At 35.5% G+C, this 13,079-nt stretch overlaps 1 protein-coding gene across 1 annotated transcript; it reads left to right on the top strand.

The window, feature by feature from the left end:
- Positions 1 to 1,468: 1,468 nt before the first annotated feature.
- On the top strand, positions 1,469 to 12,629 carry opn8c (opsin 8, group member c). Its single transcript, XM_073816317.1, has 4 exons — positions 1,469 to 1,586; positions 10,945 to 11,226; positions 11,418 to 11,749; positions 11,832 to 12,629. Exons 1-4 carry the CDS (start codon positions 1,469 to 1,471, stop codon positions 12,258 to 12,260), a joined length of 1,161 nt encoding a protein of 386 aa, XP_073672418.1. The 3' UTR covers positions 12,261 to 12,629.
- Positions 12,630 to 13,079: the final 450 nt, after the last annotated feature.

The following is a 13,079-nucleotide window of genomic DNA, read 5'->3' as shown; positions in this document are numbered from 1 at the left end:
TATACAATGTTTTCTGGCAGAGAGAATGGATCGCATTAGAAACTCTCTTCTGTGAAACGATCTTTGAAAACAGTTGAGGCATTCATGGCTATATGTAAACCCCATTGTATTTCGTATCACCCTTATTGAAGCAGCTCAGTCAGGCCTCCCCCAGTCACAGTATAAATGCCTAACATTTATGACATTCTTACATTTACAAGTAGACAAATTAGCAGATGCTTTTATCCAAAAAAATATGAAAATATGACACCAATAATATGAGAAGTGCTATACAAAGTTACAAAGTTTAAAAAAATTGCTAGAGGCTATAACTGTTGGATAAAGAAGAAAAGAGTTTTATTCAAAATATTCACAAAGTAAAGATATGTGGTTTTGTTTTTCCAGAATATCGAGAGAACATTTAATAAATTATTATATGTAAAGCCAGACTGTACTATAAAATTGGTTGAAAAAGTAAATATGTTTGCTTTTAAACTCATCACATTTACATATTAGTTTTGTGGAACTTGGTGTAAAAAAATCAAATGCTGTTATTTACTCACCTTTTGTTGCGGGAAATACAAGACAAGAAATGTTAAAAGTTGTGTTGATGTTCTTGTTCTCCTTACTTTGTTCAGAAAACTGTGTTAACTGTTGCTTTTAAGAGCTTTGGCACTAGTTTTTATTTTGTAAAACAGAGACCTCTGCTGGTGGAAAGCTACATTCCATCCTGAATGGTGCTGTCATTTTTAAGATCTCTTTCTGTGTCACATGAGATTTACTGTATAGCCCTCCTTTATAATCCTGGATACAATGTAGCTTTATACCACTAGAGGTCTCTGTTTAAATTGTAAAGAAATTTGAAAAATGCAAGGAATTAAATAGAAAAAGATTGTAAAGTGCTACAGTAAACACAAATAATAAGATACAAAATAAATATGTTATATATTTTTCTTTATATTTTTGTCTGTAGTCAAGGAGCGTAACATTTCAGGGTATGCAAATTGGAGGGGGCACGGAAAAAAACAGAGTGCTGCTTTAATGTTGTTTTCTCTCGTGTCATTCTGTGTTCTGTTTATTTGGTCTTTGTGCTTTTTGTATTATTATATCTTTTTGATCAGGGCTCACGTTGGATGCATAAAGAAGACCATTGCTCCATAACTGCTCTATTTCCATTTTACTATCTGTTTTGATTTGCACATAAACACGAAAATGGAATTCAGGAGATATTAATTCTGTTCTTTATTTGCGAACGACGTGTACGACACAGACCTTAATTTGTACTTAAAACTTCAAAATGTGCACAAGTTAGTGGCAATGGATAAAATAATGGAAACCATGGTGACCAGTTAAGTGTGTCCTCAATGGTATATATATATACAGTACCTGTATGCGTTCATTAATGATGAGTGGACGGAAGACGGAGATGATCGTGTTTTATATACGCTCTTTATAGTGACTATTTGCGATTATAATTAGTTTGCCTAATATGTTTACAAACACAACAAGACAAGAAGGAGTCAATGGGAGGTACAATTCGGACATTTTTACCTCTAAACTTACACCGTCGGCTGACATTGCGGTTGGATTTGCAATAATGTTAATAGGTGAGTTTTGCCTGCTTCCCTTATGTACTTCACTGTTTAATTGCTTTGGTAACACTTTACAATAAGGTTAATTAGTTAACATTAGTTAATGTATTAACTAACATGAACAAACCATGAGCAATACATTTGTTGCAGTAATTATTAATCTTGGTTAATGTTAGTTAATAGAAATAAAGCTGTTCATTGTTTGTTCATGTTAGTTCACAGTGCATTAACTAATGTAACAAGATTTTAGTAATTGCTGAAATTAACATTCACAAAGATAAATAAATGCTGTATAAGTGCAGTTTCTTATTAGTTCATGTTAACTACCGTAGTTAACTAATGTTAACTAATTTACCTTATTGTAAAGTGTTAACATTGCTCTTTAATGCTATATAGGGCTTACTGGTATATTGTACTATTTTTTATATTATTTAAAAAGTTTGTCATTAAAGCCTAAACAGTGACTAAAATATCTGTGCCTTACATTTTTATGATCTGTTATGATTAACTTTTATCTAATCTTTTTAAATAAAACCATAGAGAGACAGAATTGTTTTCTATGTAATCAAGTATATATGGTTTTCCGTTATCATATTGAACAAAAAGTTATTTTTAAGTTAGCCTATTATTTAAATAATGAATATGTAAACGTTTATTATTTATTTATTTATTCATTGACTTTACAGCATCATTACACCCAAGGAGGTTTGTCATTAGGGGACACTGAATTATTTTGCTGTTACAATGAAATGTCAATACTAATGTTTGCCTAAATTTAAAATACAAGATTAAAAGAAAAATAATAAAATACTTCATAAAGGTATACAAAGTTCTTTTAAAATCCAGCAGAGTTTCTCATCTGCCGCACATCTACACAATCCAAGAAAGGAGATGGCATCGGAATATCCTTCATACTTTCGTCCCAGTATGATTTTACGAACTCGTTTCAGCACTCTTTTCAAACTTTTAATTTCACATACCGGTACCCAGTATGGTAACCAATTCTTGAGCAAAAAGCTTTCTGTTAGCTGAAGACAAGATGTGGTCCACTTGACCATCCCATTTTAAAGGAGCGGTGAATCAAACAATCAATTTTAACTTGATAATTTGTTATATAAGATGTCATCATACTTAAAGGAGCGGTGAATCAAATACTCAATTTTAACTTGATACTTTGTTATATAAGAGGTCATCATAGTTAAATGAACATCCTGCAAGTTTCAGAACTGAAAACGTCCGTGCTACTGAAATATAACAGTTTTTGGCACCAAGCCAGTTTTACAACCAAGTGTGGAATTTGGAGAAATATGACGTCAAAGTAGAATTGAAGCACCTCCCCATAGCCAAATACAACGACCACTTTTGTAGCCCCGCCCACAGCTTTGCATGACACACGTGTGTCTCAACAATCAGTAAACATGTCTTTAACTCTTTCACCGTCATTGACGAGATATCTCGTCAATTAAGAGAAAACGCTTCCCCGCCAATGACGAGATTTTCTTTCTTTCCGCAACACCGCTATTATCCACCAGGTGGCGCCCTTCCGCAACTTTTTAAACCCGGAAGTATTGCCCTATGGCAAGCGGCTGCTTGTTCGTGTCTGTTTTAAAGATCGCTCTGAATGAGATCTCAATGAAAAATCCGTCACAAAAATGGAATTATCTCTGCTTTTTTCTCAAAATGTGGTGTTTTTTCAGAAACCTACCCATATTCAAAAGCTGATTACAAAAGAACCACTGAAGGTAGGATGAAACGGGTTTTTTTGTTTGAAAGCAGAGGGTCTGTTCTTTCATTTGGAATATTGTATGTTTATATATTTAAAGAAGAACATTTTCTGGAAGGCATTAAACTTTGGTGAAAATCATGAAAAACGCTGGCGCTGGCTGGCAACTTTTTTAAAAAACGCTGGCGGTGAAAGAGTTAAAGATTGCCAAATGTAACCAAAATGACTTTTAAATACATTTTTTCTGATAGACTTTTATTCTGACACGGTGATCTGGTAACCATGGTAACGAAGTCTTGGGTTGTGGAAGAACCGCGTGGGAACAACACAGAAGCTGAATAATTTAATTCGGAGGCTCGGAAAATAACATTAGGAATGCGTGGATAAAGGTTGTTTTTGAAGAGTTCCAGCTCGCGTGGAGAGTGTTTGATTACCTTGTGTACTGTGCGGATTCACTTGTAAAGAAGCAAGTCGATGCTGGATTTGCAGAGAGACTGTGATTAAAAGCACCACTAATATTGGATCTGACGAAAATGACACAGCAAGTAAGACATTTTACTTTATTTAAGTTACTGCGTTTCACTATAATTCCTTTGTTAGAAGAGATTGCTTGATATGTCCTGTTGTAACATCTGTGTCTAAACACGTATGTTTGACTGTTTTAATTTACTAAAAACATTAAACGATTAATAAAGGTGCAACACTTAACAATACGATTGTAATTTAACGGTAGAAATATGCAAAGGTAGTGATAAGGAAGGATTTATCAGCCGCAATTTAGATTCTGATGCCCGTTTACTGTGTTGTATACGGTAATTTAGGCAAGTTGCGTTTGAATGGTCAAACACTCAACAAAGCTTTTTTTTATCAACTGTGGTATGTAAAGTTACGTGTATCTAAGAGCAACCTCACAAGCACAATAGAAATATAAAAAGTTATTGATAAGAGCTTATCAGCCGCAGTTTATAATCTGATGCACGCTTACTGTGTTGTATACGGTACTTTAGTCACGTCGAGTTTAAAGTTTTGTTTCTACTGTACTATACGTATTGTCATTTATGTGTATCATCTTTAGCACCCAGAATCTTTTGTGGCTCAAACATATTTGTGTTCGGCTGCTATTTTCACACATTAATGTTTTTATAACATTTCCTCACATGTAATGACGGGGAATGAAGCTGTCTAATCATAGCAGTGGGTGTTTACGTCCAGGTATTTAATGCGGCCCGCCGCTTCAAAACGAACCATTTCTCCAGAGAGCCACTTATCCATGTTACAAAATAGCCTATTACTTATTGTTTTTGATGTTTTTGAATGTTAAAACCACGCGAACATCATTAGTAGACCTCAGACAACAGTATAAAACAATAAAATCGACAAATTCACCGCCCCTTTAAATGAACAAGTTTCAAAACTGAAACGTCCTCTTTACTGAAATATAACAGTTTTTGGCACCAAGCCAAGAAAATGGTTGGTTCAAGAATGTGCCGAAATATGATGTCAGAGTAGAATTGAAACACCTCCCCAAACCCAAATACAACGACCACTTTTGTAGCCCCGCCCACAGCTTCGCATGACACGTGTGGGCCAGGGGCAAAGCAAACTTTCAGTGTCTCAACAATCAGTAAACATGTCGTTAAAGATGTTTTTAAAGCGTAACTAAACCCCTTGTCAGAGCCTGACTCCACCCACTGGCAATATTTGAAAAATGCAAGAAAAGTGGGCAGATCCCAACAGAGATAGAGGGGACGAACCAAGTGTGTGGTGAGATCGTAACAAGGGCGTTGTGAGCTTGAACCTGCTTACGTCACGAGTCATTTTTTGGACCCAACATCCAATAGGAAAATTCAACTGCAGTAGCCACCGTTCAACCTGAAGAGGGCAGCACTCACTCGTTTTTACACCATATATTGTAGTTTTGAAACACTTTATATCCAAATGTTAAAAAACTTACTAAAATCAATGAACAGCACTAATAAAGCTTCATTCTTACAGATCATTAACTAAAAAAAGTTGGATTAGGGTTTAGTTACTCTTTAAAGAAGTTCCAGCTGGCGTGGGGAGTGTTTGTTTACTTTGTGTACCGCAGATTCATTTCACGAAGCCACGAGGCGATGCTGGATTTGCAGAGAGACTGTGATTAAAAGCACCACTAATATTGGATCTGACAACAATGACACAGCAGTATACACAATAAGTAAAACATTTTACTTTATTTAAGGTAACGTTACTGCGTTTCACTATTGCTTTGTAAGAGATTGCTTGATATGTCCTGTTGCAACATCAGGGTCTAAACACATATGTTTGACTGTTTTAATTTACTAAAAACATTAAACAATTAATAAAGGTGCAACATTTAACAATACGACTGTAATATAACGGTAGAAATATACAAAGTTAGTGATAAGGAAGGACTTAACAGACACGATTTAGATTCTGATGCCTGCTTACTGTGTTGTATACGGTAATTTAGGCAAGTTGCGTTTGAACGGTCAAACTCTCAACAAAGCTTTTTTATCATATAACTGTGGTATGTAACGTTACGTGTATCTAAGAGCAACCTCACAAGCACAATAGAAATATACAAAGTTATTGATAAGGACTTATCAGCCACGTATTGTCATTTATGTGTATCATCTTTAGCAGCCAGAATCTTTTGTGGCTCAAACATATATGCGTTCGGCAGCTATTTTTACACATCAATGTCGAGGAATGAAGCTGTCCAATCATAGTAGAGGCCGTTTACGTCCTGGTCTTCAATGCGCCAGCCCCTTCAAACGAACCATTTCTCCAGAGAGCCACTAATCCATGTTACAAAATAGGAATGCCCCTTTTAGTGGAAAAAAGTTTAACTTTTTTTTTAAATATGCTAATTTTCCAGCTCCGCTAGAGTTAAACATTTGATTTTTACCGTTTTGGAATCCATTCAGCTGATCACCGGGTCTGGCGCTAGTACTTTTAGCATAGCTCAGCACAATCCATTGAATTTGATTAGACCATTAGCATCAACCTTAAATAAATAACCAAAGAGTTTTGATATTTTTCCTATTTAAAACTTGACTCTTCTGTAGTTACATCGTGTACTAAGACTGACGGGAAATTAAAAGCTGCAATTTTCTATGTCAGTCTTAGTACACGATGTAACTACAGAAGAGTCAAGTTTTCAATAGGAAAAATATCAAAACTCTTTGGGGTTTTTTTGTGCGATGTTAATGGTCTAATCAGATTCAATGGATTGTGCTAAGCTATGCTAAAAGTACTAGCGCCAGACCCAGAGATCAGCTGAATGGATTCCAAAACGGTAATGAAATGTCAAACTCTAGGGGAGCTGGAAAATAGCATATTTTCAAAAAAGTGGAGTGTCCCTTTAAGGGCTTCTATAGAAACATGGTTGCACATAATGGCGACTTCCATGTAAAGGGACCCTCAGTGTATGTAGATAAAAATGTCTCATTCTACGGGAATCAAAACATAATGGTTCATTTAAAAAAAGGTCTTTATACACCCCTGTTAATAGTTTTGTGTATTATTTTGCATTTCTGTCAAGAGATCCTTTAAAAAATTACACACTGCACCTTTTAAGAGTCACAGATTTTAAGAATGTTCTGATAGAAAGTGGTGGCCAAGCTGGTAAATGTTTCATATCAGAGCATTTTTTTGAGTTGAGTTTCATTTTATGATCCTTAACCCAGATGGCAAGATCATTTAATTTATGCTGGTAAGTACAGGGCTGATGAGACATCCACCTCTGGTCATGTCATTCATATATTTCCAGTGGGTAATTTGATCTGAAGAGCATTGTTAATCAGTGCTAGTAAGATTATAGGAACCAATATGGTTCCCTGGGCAACTCCACATGAAGAATACTCCCAATCGGATAAATATCCCTGGTAACACACTCTTTGATGATGATTAGACATACAATTGCTAATCCATGACTACGTCTCGCTCCAAGATCCAAGAGGCACTTTACTCTGCTGTATAGTCAACAGCATCAAAAGCTTTGACAAAATCAGTTGTAACTGAACCTGGTTCTTCACAAGCTTTATACACAAAATCCAGCAGCCTACCAAATTATCTGTTGTGGAATAGTTGAGTTGACTACCAAACTGCACAGGATCTAGGTTTGGTGTGATATCATTCACGATCCATTGCTCAATAAATTTTTCACAAATTTTAAACAGTTGAGATGTTAATTTGATATGGGTACAACAATGGCCTCTTTCCTTTGTGTGGGAACGACAACTTCTACAAGGCAGCTGTTGATAATGTCACAAAAAGGATTACTGATTTTCCATGCAAACTCCTTCAATATTCTTGGGGGAATCACGTCAGGACCAGGGGATTTGTGACAATTAAGAGAGAATAATGAAATGATGGGCAAGGGTGGAGATGGAAGGTAAGAAGGTAGATCTGCAAACTTAATAGGTGGGAGAGATTGAGACACCTTGACTAACTTTAGCAGTTGTCACAAAATCTTGGGGATTCATTTCTGGGACTCCCTTTGATGGTAACTTCCACCCTTGATTTATAGTAGTATTATTTTTTTTTTGTATTTTTTTTGCTGCACTTATTTCCCTTTGGACTTTGTTCCTGTAGAACTTTGATAGAGCGCTTGATTTCCCGGTCTTGAAAGCTTTTTTTCTCAAGCAGATCAAATGCTTAATTTTTTGGAGTAATCCATAGTTTATCCGAGGGATACATTTTTACTGTCTTTATAGGAAAATGACAACACTTTAGAATATTTGGCTACCAACTTCATCATCATAGTTGTGAAACGTGAACATTTGACATGCCTCAAAACTATGACTTTTACTAATACTTTGTTATTTATTGTATATCACCAAAATCTTATTTTATTAAGAGCTAATTTACTCTTTTGTTCTATGTTTGTGAGCCTGGACACCAAAACGGTCAATTTTTTAAAATTGATATTTATACATCATCTGAAAGTTTTCCATTGATGTATGGTTTGTTAGGATAGAGGTCCTGACATCACTTGACCCATTCTGTTTACACCACCATACAGGTAAGGACAGCTGGGAGCAAATATGAAATTAATGACGCCAGCAGGAGTGTCATGGCAACAAAGTTTACTGTGCACTTTAATTCAATGTAACCTACATCCAAAACTTAATAGATGAAGCATATATAATGCATTTTAACGTGTATCAGCCCACCCAGCAGGCACTTCAACGTTGATTCACCATTGAATCAACGTCATGGACAAAGTTGAATCAACAATGAATTACCTTTTGAATTTGGAAATTGAATCAATGTCAGTTATTTGTTATTTCAACGTAGATTTTTAAGCATTTTATTAACCTTTAGCAACTGCTTAGCATTAACTTTTGTATCCTGGTTGTATAAACATTGAAACACGAACTGACATTATTTTAATCATATTTCTGCCAAAAGGGCAGAATTTAGGCTGCGTGACCTCAGGACAATATTTGGCCAAGAACTGGAATCTGGGGGTGTAAAAAATCTAAATATTGAGGAAAATCACATTTTAAGTTGTTCAAATGAAGTCCTTAGCAACACATATTACTAATGATAAATATTTTTTATATATGTTTACAGAAGAAAATGTACAATGACATGATCTTTACTTAATATCCTAATGATGATTGGTGATTTTTGGCATACATTTTTTTTACTTTGACTAGGGCTGTATATACATATAAATGTATTGACAAAAATTCTTAAGTCTTAAGTAGGGATCGACCAATATGGATTTTTCAGTGCCGATGCCGATACCGATTTTTGTTTCATCAGCCTTAGCCAATGACCGATACAGGCTGCCAATTTTCTTGAGCCAATATTTGGACCCGATACTGCCAAATGTTACACGACACGTCTCAATTTTAAAAAAGTAACTTTAAAAAACTATATTTAACAAATAGTAAAAACAGGTGAGGGTGCTATGGAACCATCTTTTGATGATGTCATGGAAAGGTTGGTAGTTTTAGTCACATGACCTGCAATTGCTTGCGGCTTCCAGCACTCTGTCTGTAAATAATGCCAGAAAAAAATCGGCAACACGGCAGCCACATATCAGCCAATGCCGATACACATAAAATTCGCAAATATTGGCCCGATATATCACTAGTCTTAAGTAAATGTTTGATTAACTGTTGAGGAAAATATCTGATGTGTAACATTATATTAGATTATACAGTAGATCTTAAAACTGTCTGTCTCAATGTCAATCAAACAATAAAATATTTGTTTACATATTAATATTGTTTTTGACTATGTGTGTGCCAAATCTATTAGTTTTACAGTGATTTTAAGGTATGGCTGTGGTAATTTTTGTGGTTATTTAACTTTGCTGACTCTGTCAATTCCAAACAAGTGTAGTTCTGTCATGTTTTATCAGATTTCAACAAATCATGCATTTTTTAAAAAGTTTTTAAAAGAGAATGTCAAAATATAAATAACTCATTTTTGAAAATGTATTAATTCCAACTCAATTTGCCAGCATGCGTTACAAATGATGCAGCAGCAAACAGAAATGGAGAAAGAAAATTGTCTCCTGAAAGGAAAATTCATATACAAAACTATAGAAACAGGCTGGTGTAAACATACATTTGCATAAAGCATTTATATTTGTCCACACCCATGTTGATTACATATTAAAAACTTGAAAAGTGTTTAATAAAAGTAAATTTAGAACAGATCAAAATGTGTGATTAATCACGAGTTAACTCATGACAATCATGCAATGATTCTAGATTAAATATTTTAATCCATTGACAGCCCTAATTTTGACCCATACAATGTATTGTTGGCTATTGCTACAAATATACCTGTGAGATTTATGACTGCTTCTGTTCTAATAATTTATACATTATTTGTGTTTGTACTGGCATTGCAGGTCTGAGGTGCGACAACTGCAAAAATGTTGTTTTGCTATCTTTATTAAGAAACCATTTTGAGAGATGCCAGGTTTGTTGTATCTATTAAATGCAGAAAATGTAGATTTTAAATAAATGATTGGGTTTCAGGGGCTTAATTTAAGGTTTCTTTATGTGTTTGACAGACACAATAACTTTAAATACATGTTCTTTTACCATATCATATCAAAATGTAAACTCATTACATTAGTGTTCAATAAGTTCAGTGCTAATCGGGTGAACAGGTCATATTTAGTTACCTTTTATAAAAGTTAAAGATGATGTATGCAATTTTATTCAGAAATTATTAGCATACATTTTCTTCTTTTGTTGGTATATTGAACATAAATAGTTTAACTTAAATCCTTAGTAAATTTTTGTGATTTACAAATTCAGTAGAATGTATAGAAATTATATCTGTAGTGATATTTTTGCCACCCCAATAAAATCACTGGGTCTTACCTGGCCACCCCTGAAAAAAACGTTCTGGCTACGCCCCTTTTGGGTTTATCCATATTTGACCCAACCATGGATTGAACAACTCATCGATATTAGTAATTAATACTGATTATGTTAATAACAGTGCACAAAGAATCAATATCAACACAATTAATGCTGTATACTTGCTCTGCATCATCAATGTTGTAGCTTAATTTTATATATATATATATATATATATTACTATTTCATATTCTATTTATAAACATGATTTGATATTAATAATGTTATATTTGTCTGTGTGTTGTTACAGTGATAGTATCAGTCCTGGGAAATGGAGTCGTGTTGGTGATTTCTTATCGCCGCAGGAAGAAGATCAGAGGCTCAGAGTTGCTCTGTGTTAATTTAGCAGCGGTTGACTTTCTCTGTTGTATCTGCTTATACCCGCTGTCAATCATTTCATCCTTCAATCACGCGTGGCTGGGACGTCACGTCTCCTGTGTGTACTATGGTTTAGGATGCTTTATCTTTGGCCTGTGTGGCATGTTCACCATAGCTGGCATCAGTCTCATCCGCTACATCAAAGCTTGCTATGGTAAGATCACAAGTGAGGAAAATGAAAATTAAAAAATGGTCCCTTGCCATCACTCGGGCGGTACTGTCTCAAATTGTATACCTTTGCATCTAAAAGAGTTCATATTAGTATCTCAAATGTACATATTAGGCCCTGTAATGTAAATCAGTTGATTAATGATGATGTTATAAACGTGAACTCTATGTCCTCAGCTGTGTGGATAGAGGCATCCAGCATCCGTCTGGTGTGTGTGGCCACATGGTTAACTGCAGCCGTTTGGTCGTCTTTTCCTCTGTTTGGCTGGGGCGAGTACGTGCCTGAACCGTATGGCATCTCTTGCACGGTGGCCTGGCGTCGGTACCACACGTCAAAGACAGATGCAGCGTACGTGATCTGTACCTTCGTCTGCTTTGTGCTCATCCCGGTTCTGCTCATCGTGACTTCACAGTGCAGAATCCTGCTGAAGGTCTTTCACTTCTCACGTGCCCTCTCCATCAGAGGCATCCAGAACAACCTCCGGCAGACAGAGAAACATCTGTCTGTGGTGAGACAGTGAGAAAATGACACCGTTTAACAAAATAAGATATAACAACAATATATAACACAGCTTTCTTTGTATTCAACAGATGTTTGTCTGCATCAGCATGGGTTTTGTCATTGCTTGGGCTCCCTACACGGTTGTCTCCTTTCTGTTCATCTTTTATAAGGATGCACGGTACATGGCACCAGAGGGCTTTGTCTTTCCTGCGCTCTTTGCCAAAAGCTCCCACATATACAACCCTTTCATTTACTTTTACTTTAACAAAACGTTTAGACAGGAGCTCCGAAGCCTCCTGTTTGCTGTATGGCCAAGGCTGGCCCGTAAACGTATTGGAGTTGTTAATCCCATTCAGATACAAGTACAGGAGCAGACTGTGGCATCTAACCAACTTCAGGACAAGAGTGACCAGAGGCCTGGCCTAAACAGACATGTAGTCTGCTGGGTCTCAAAGATACAAGTGACACCGATAAATGACGAGCAGAGGGCTGATCGTCAGTTCTTATCCACTTCCTAGAGGTCCGTAAGTGTGCGTTTCATATATGTAATGCGTTTCGACGTCATTAAATAATACGTAAGGTAGTATGAGTACTGTTAGCAACACCATCTCATGTGCATTTGTATATTTTTGTACAATTTGTTTTTACCCCTGTGACGTTGGGGTTAGGTGCAGGGTTTAATTATTGTTAATCCTATGATTTTGTACAATTCATACAAATTAGCAAAGTTGTTAAATATGTACAAATTCTTGTAAGATCAGGCTGACTGTTAGAAATGTTACACTAACTAAAGCAATACAAAAAATATGGCATGAAACATTTTAAGATTGATTTTAATTATTCCAAAGAATAAAGTTTTATATAACTCATATTCTGAAGAATATAGCAATCTCTTAAAGCTGCGTTGTGTAATTTCTGTCTCACTATACTGCACTAAGAATAGCAAAATAGACAATGACGTTCAAACAGAATTCTGTTCACCCCATTGATTGAACAATGTCCTGACCTCACCTCACTGGAAAGATTCAATTTATGTTTTTTTATTTGTTTGTACAATAAAGCTTTGCTTTTCTTCGAGGAAATAATTCGTTTACTTAAGGGTCATTGCTGCAAAGGTCATTCACATAATGGGTAAATTCAAAATGCAGTTTTTGCATCCTTGAAGTGCATTGTGGGAAGCCAACGCTATTGAATTGTTAATCATTTTCAAACGAAATTAGTGCCTACATGAAGGGCTCTTCCACAATGCCAAGTGTTTTCAGTAAGGTTGAAACTGTAATCCAGGGTCTCTCTTTGTTTAGTCGAGAAGAAATAAATTTTTTTAAAGAAAAACATTC

Source organism: Paramisgurnus dabryanus, chromosome 12, assembly GCF_030506205.2.
Source record: "Paramisgurnus dabryanus chromosome 12, PD_genome_1.1, whole genome shotgun sequence".
In the NCBI taxonomy this organism is placed as follows: Eukaryota; Metazoa; Chordata; class Actinopteri; order Cypriniformes; family Cobitidae; genus Paramisgurnus; species Paramisgurnus dabryanus.
Note: the sequence above shows the minus strand (reverse complement) of the source record. Positions and strands in the feature narration are given on the sequence as shown.

Bases quoted from the DNA above. Each gene is read 5' to 3' on its own strand.
- opn8c (XM_073816317.1), top strand. From the start codon at position 1,469: ATGTTTACAAACACAACAAGACAAGAAGGAGTCAATGGGAGGTACAAT. The intron at 1,587-10,944 runs GTGAGTTTTGCC...GTGTTGTTACAG, and splicing joins ATTTGCAATAATGTTAATAG to TGATAGTATCAGTCCTGGGA. The intron at 11,227-11,417 runs GTAAGATCACAA...CTATGTCCTCAG, and splicing joins CTACATCAAAGCTTGCTATG to CTGTGTGGATAGAGGCATCC.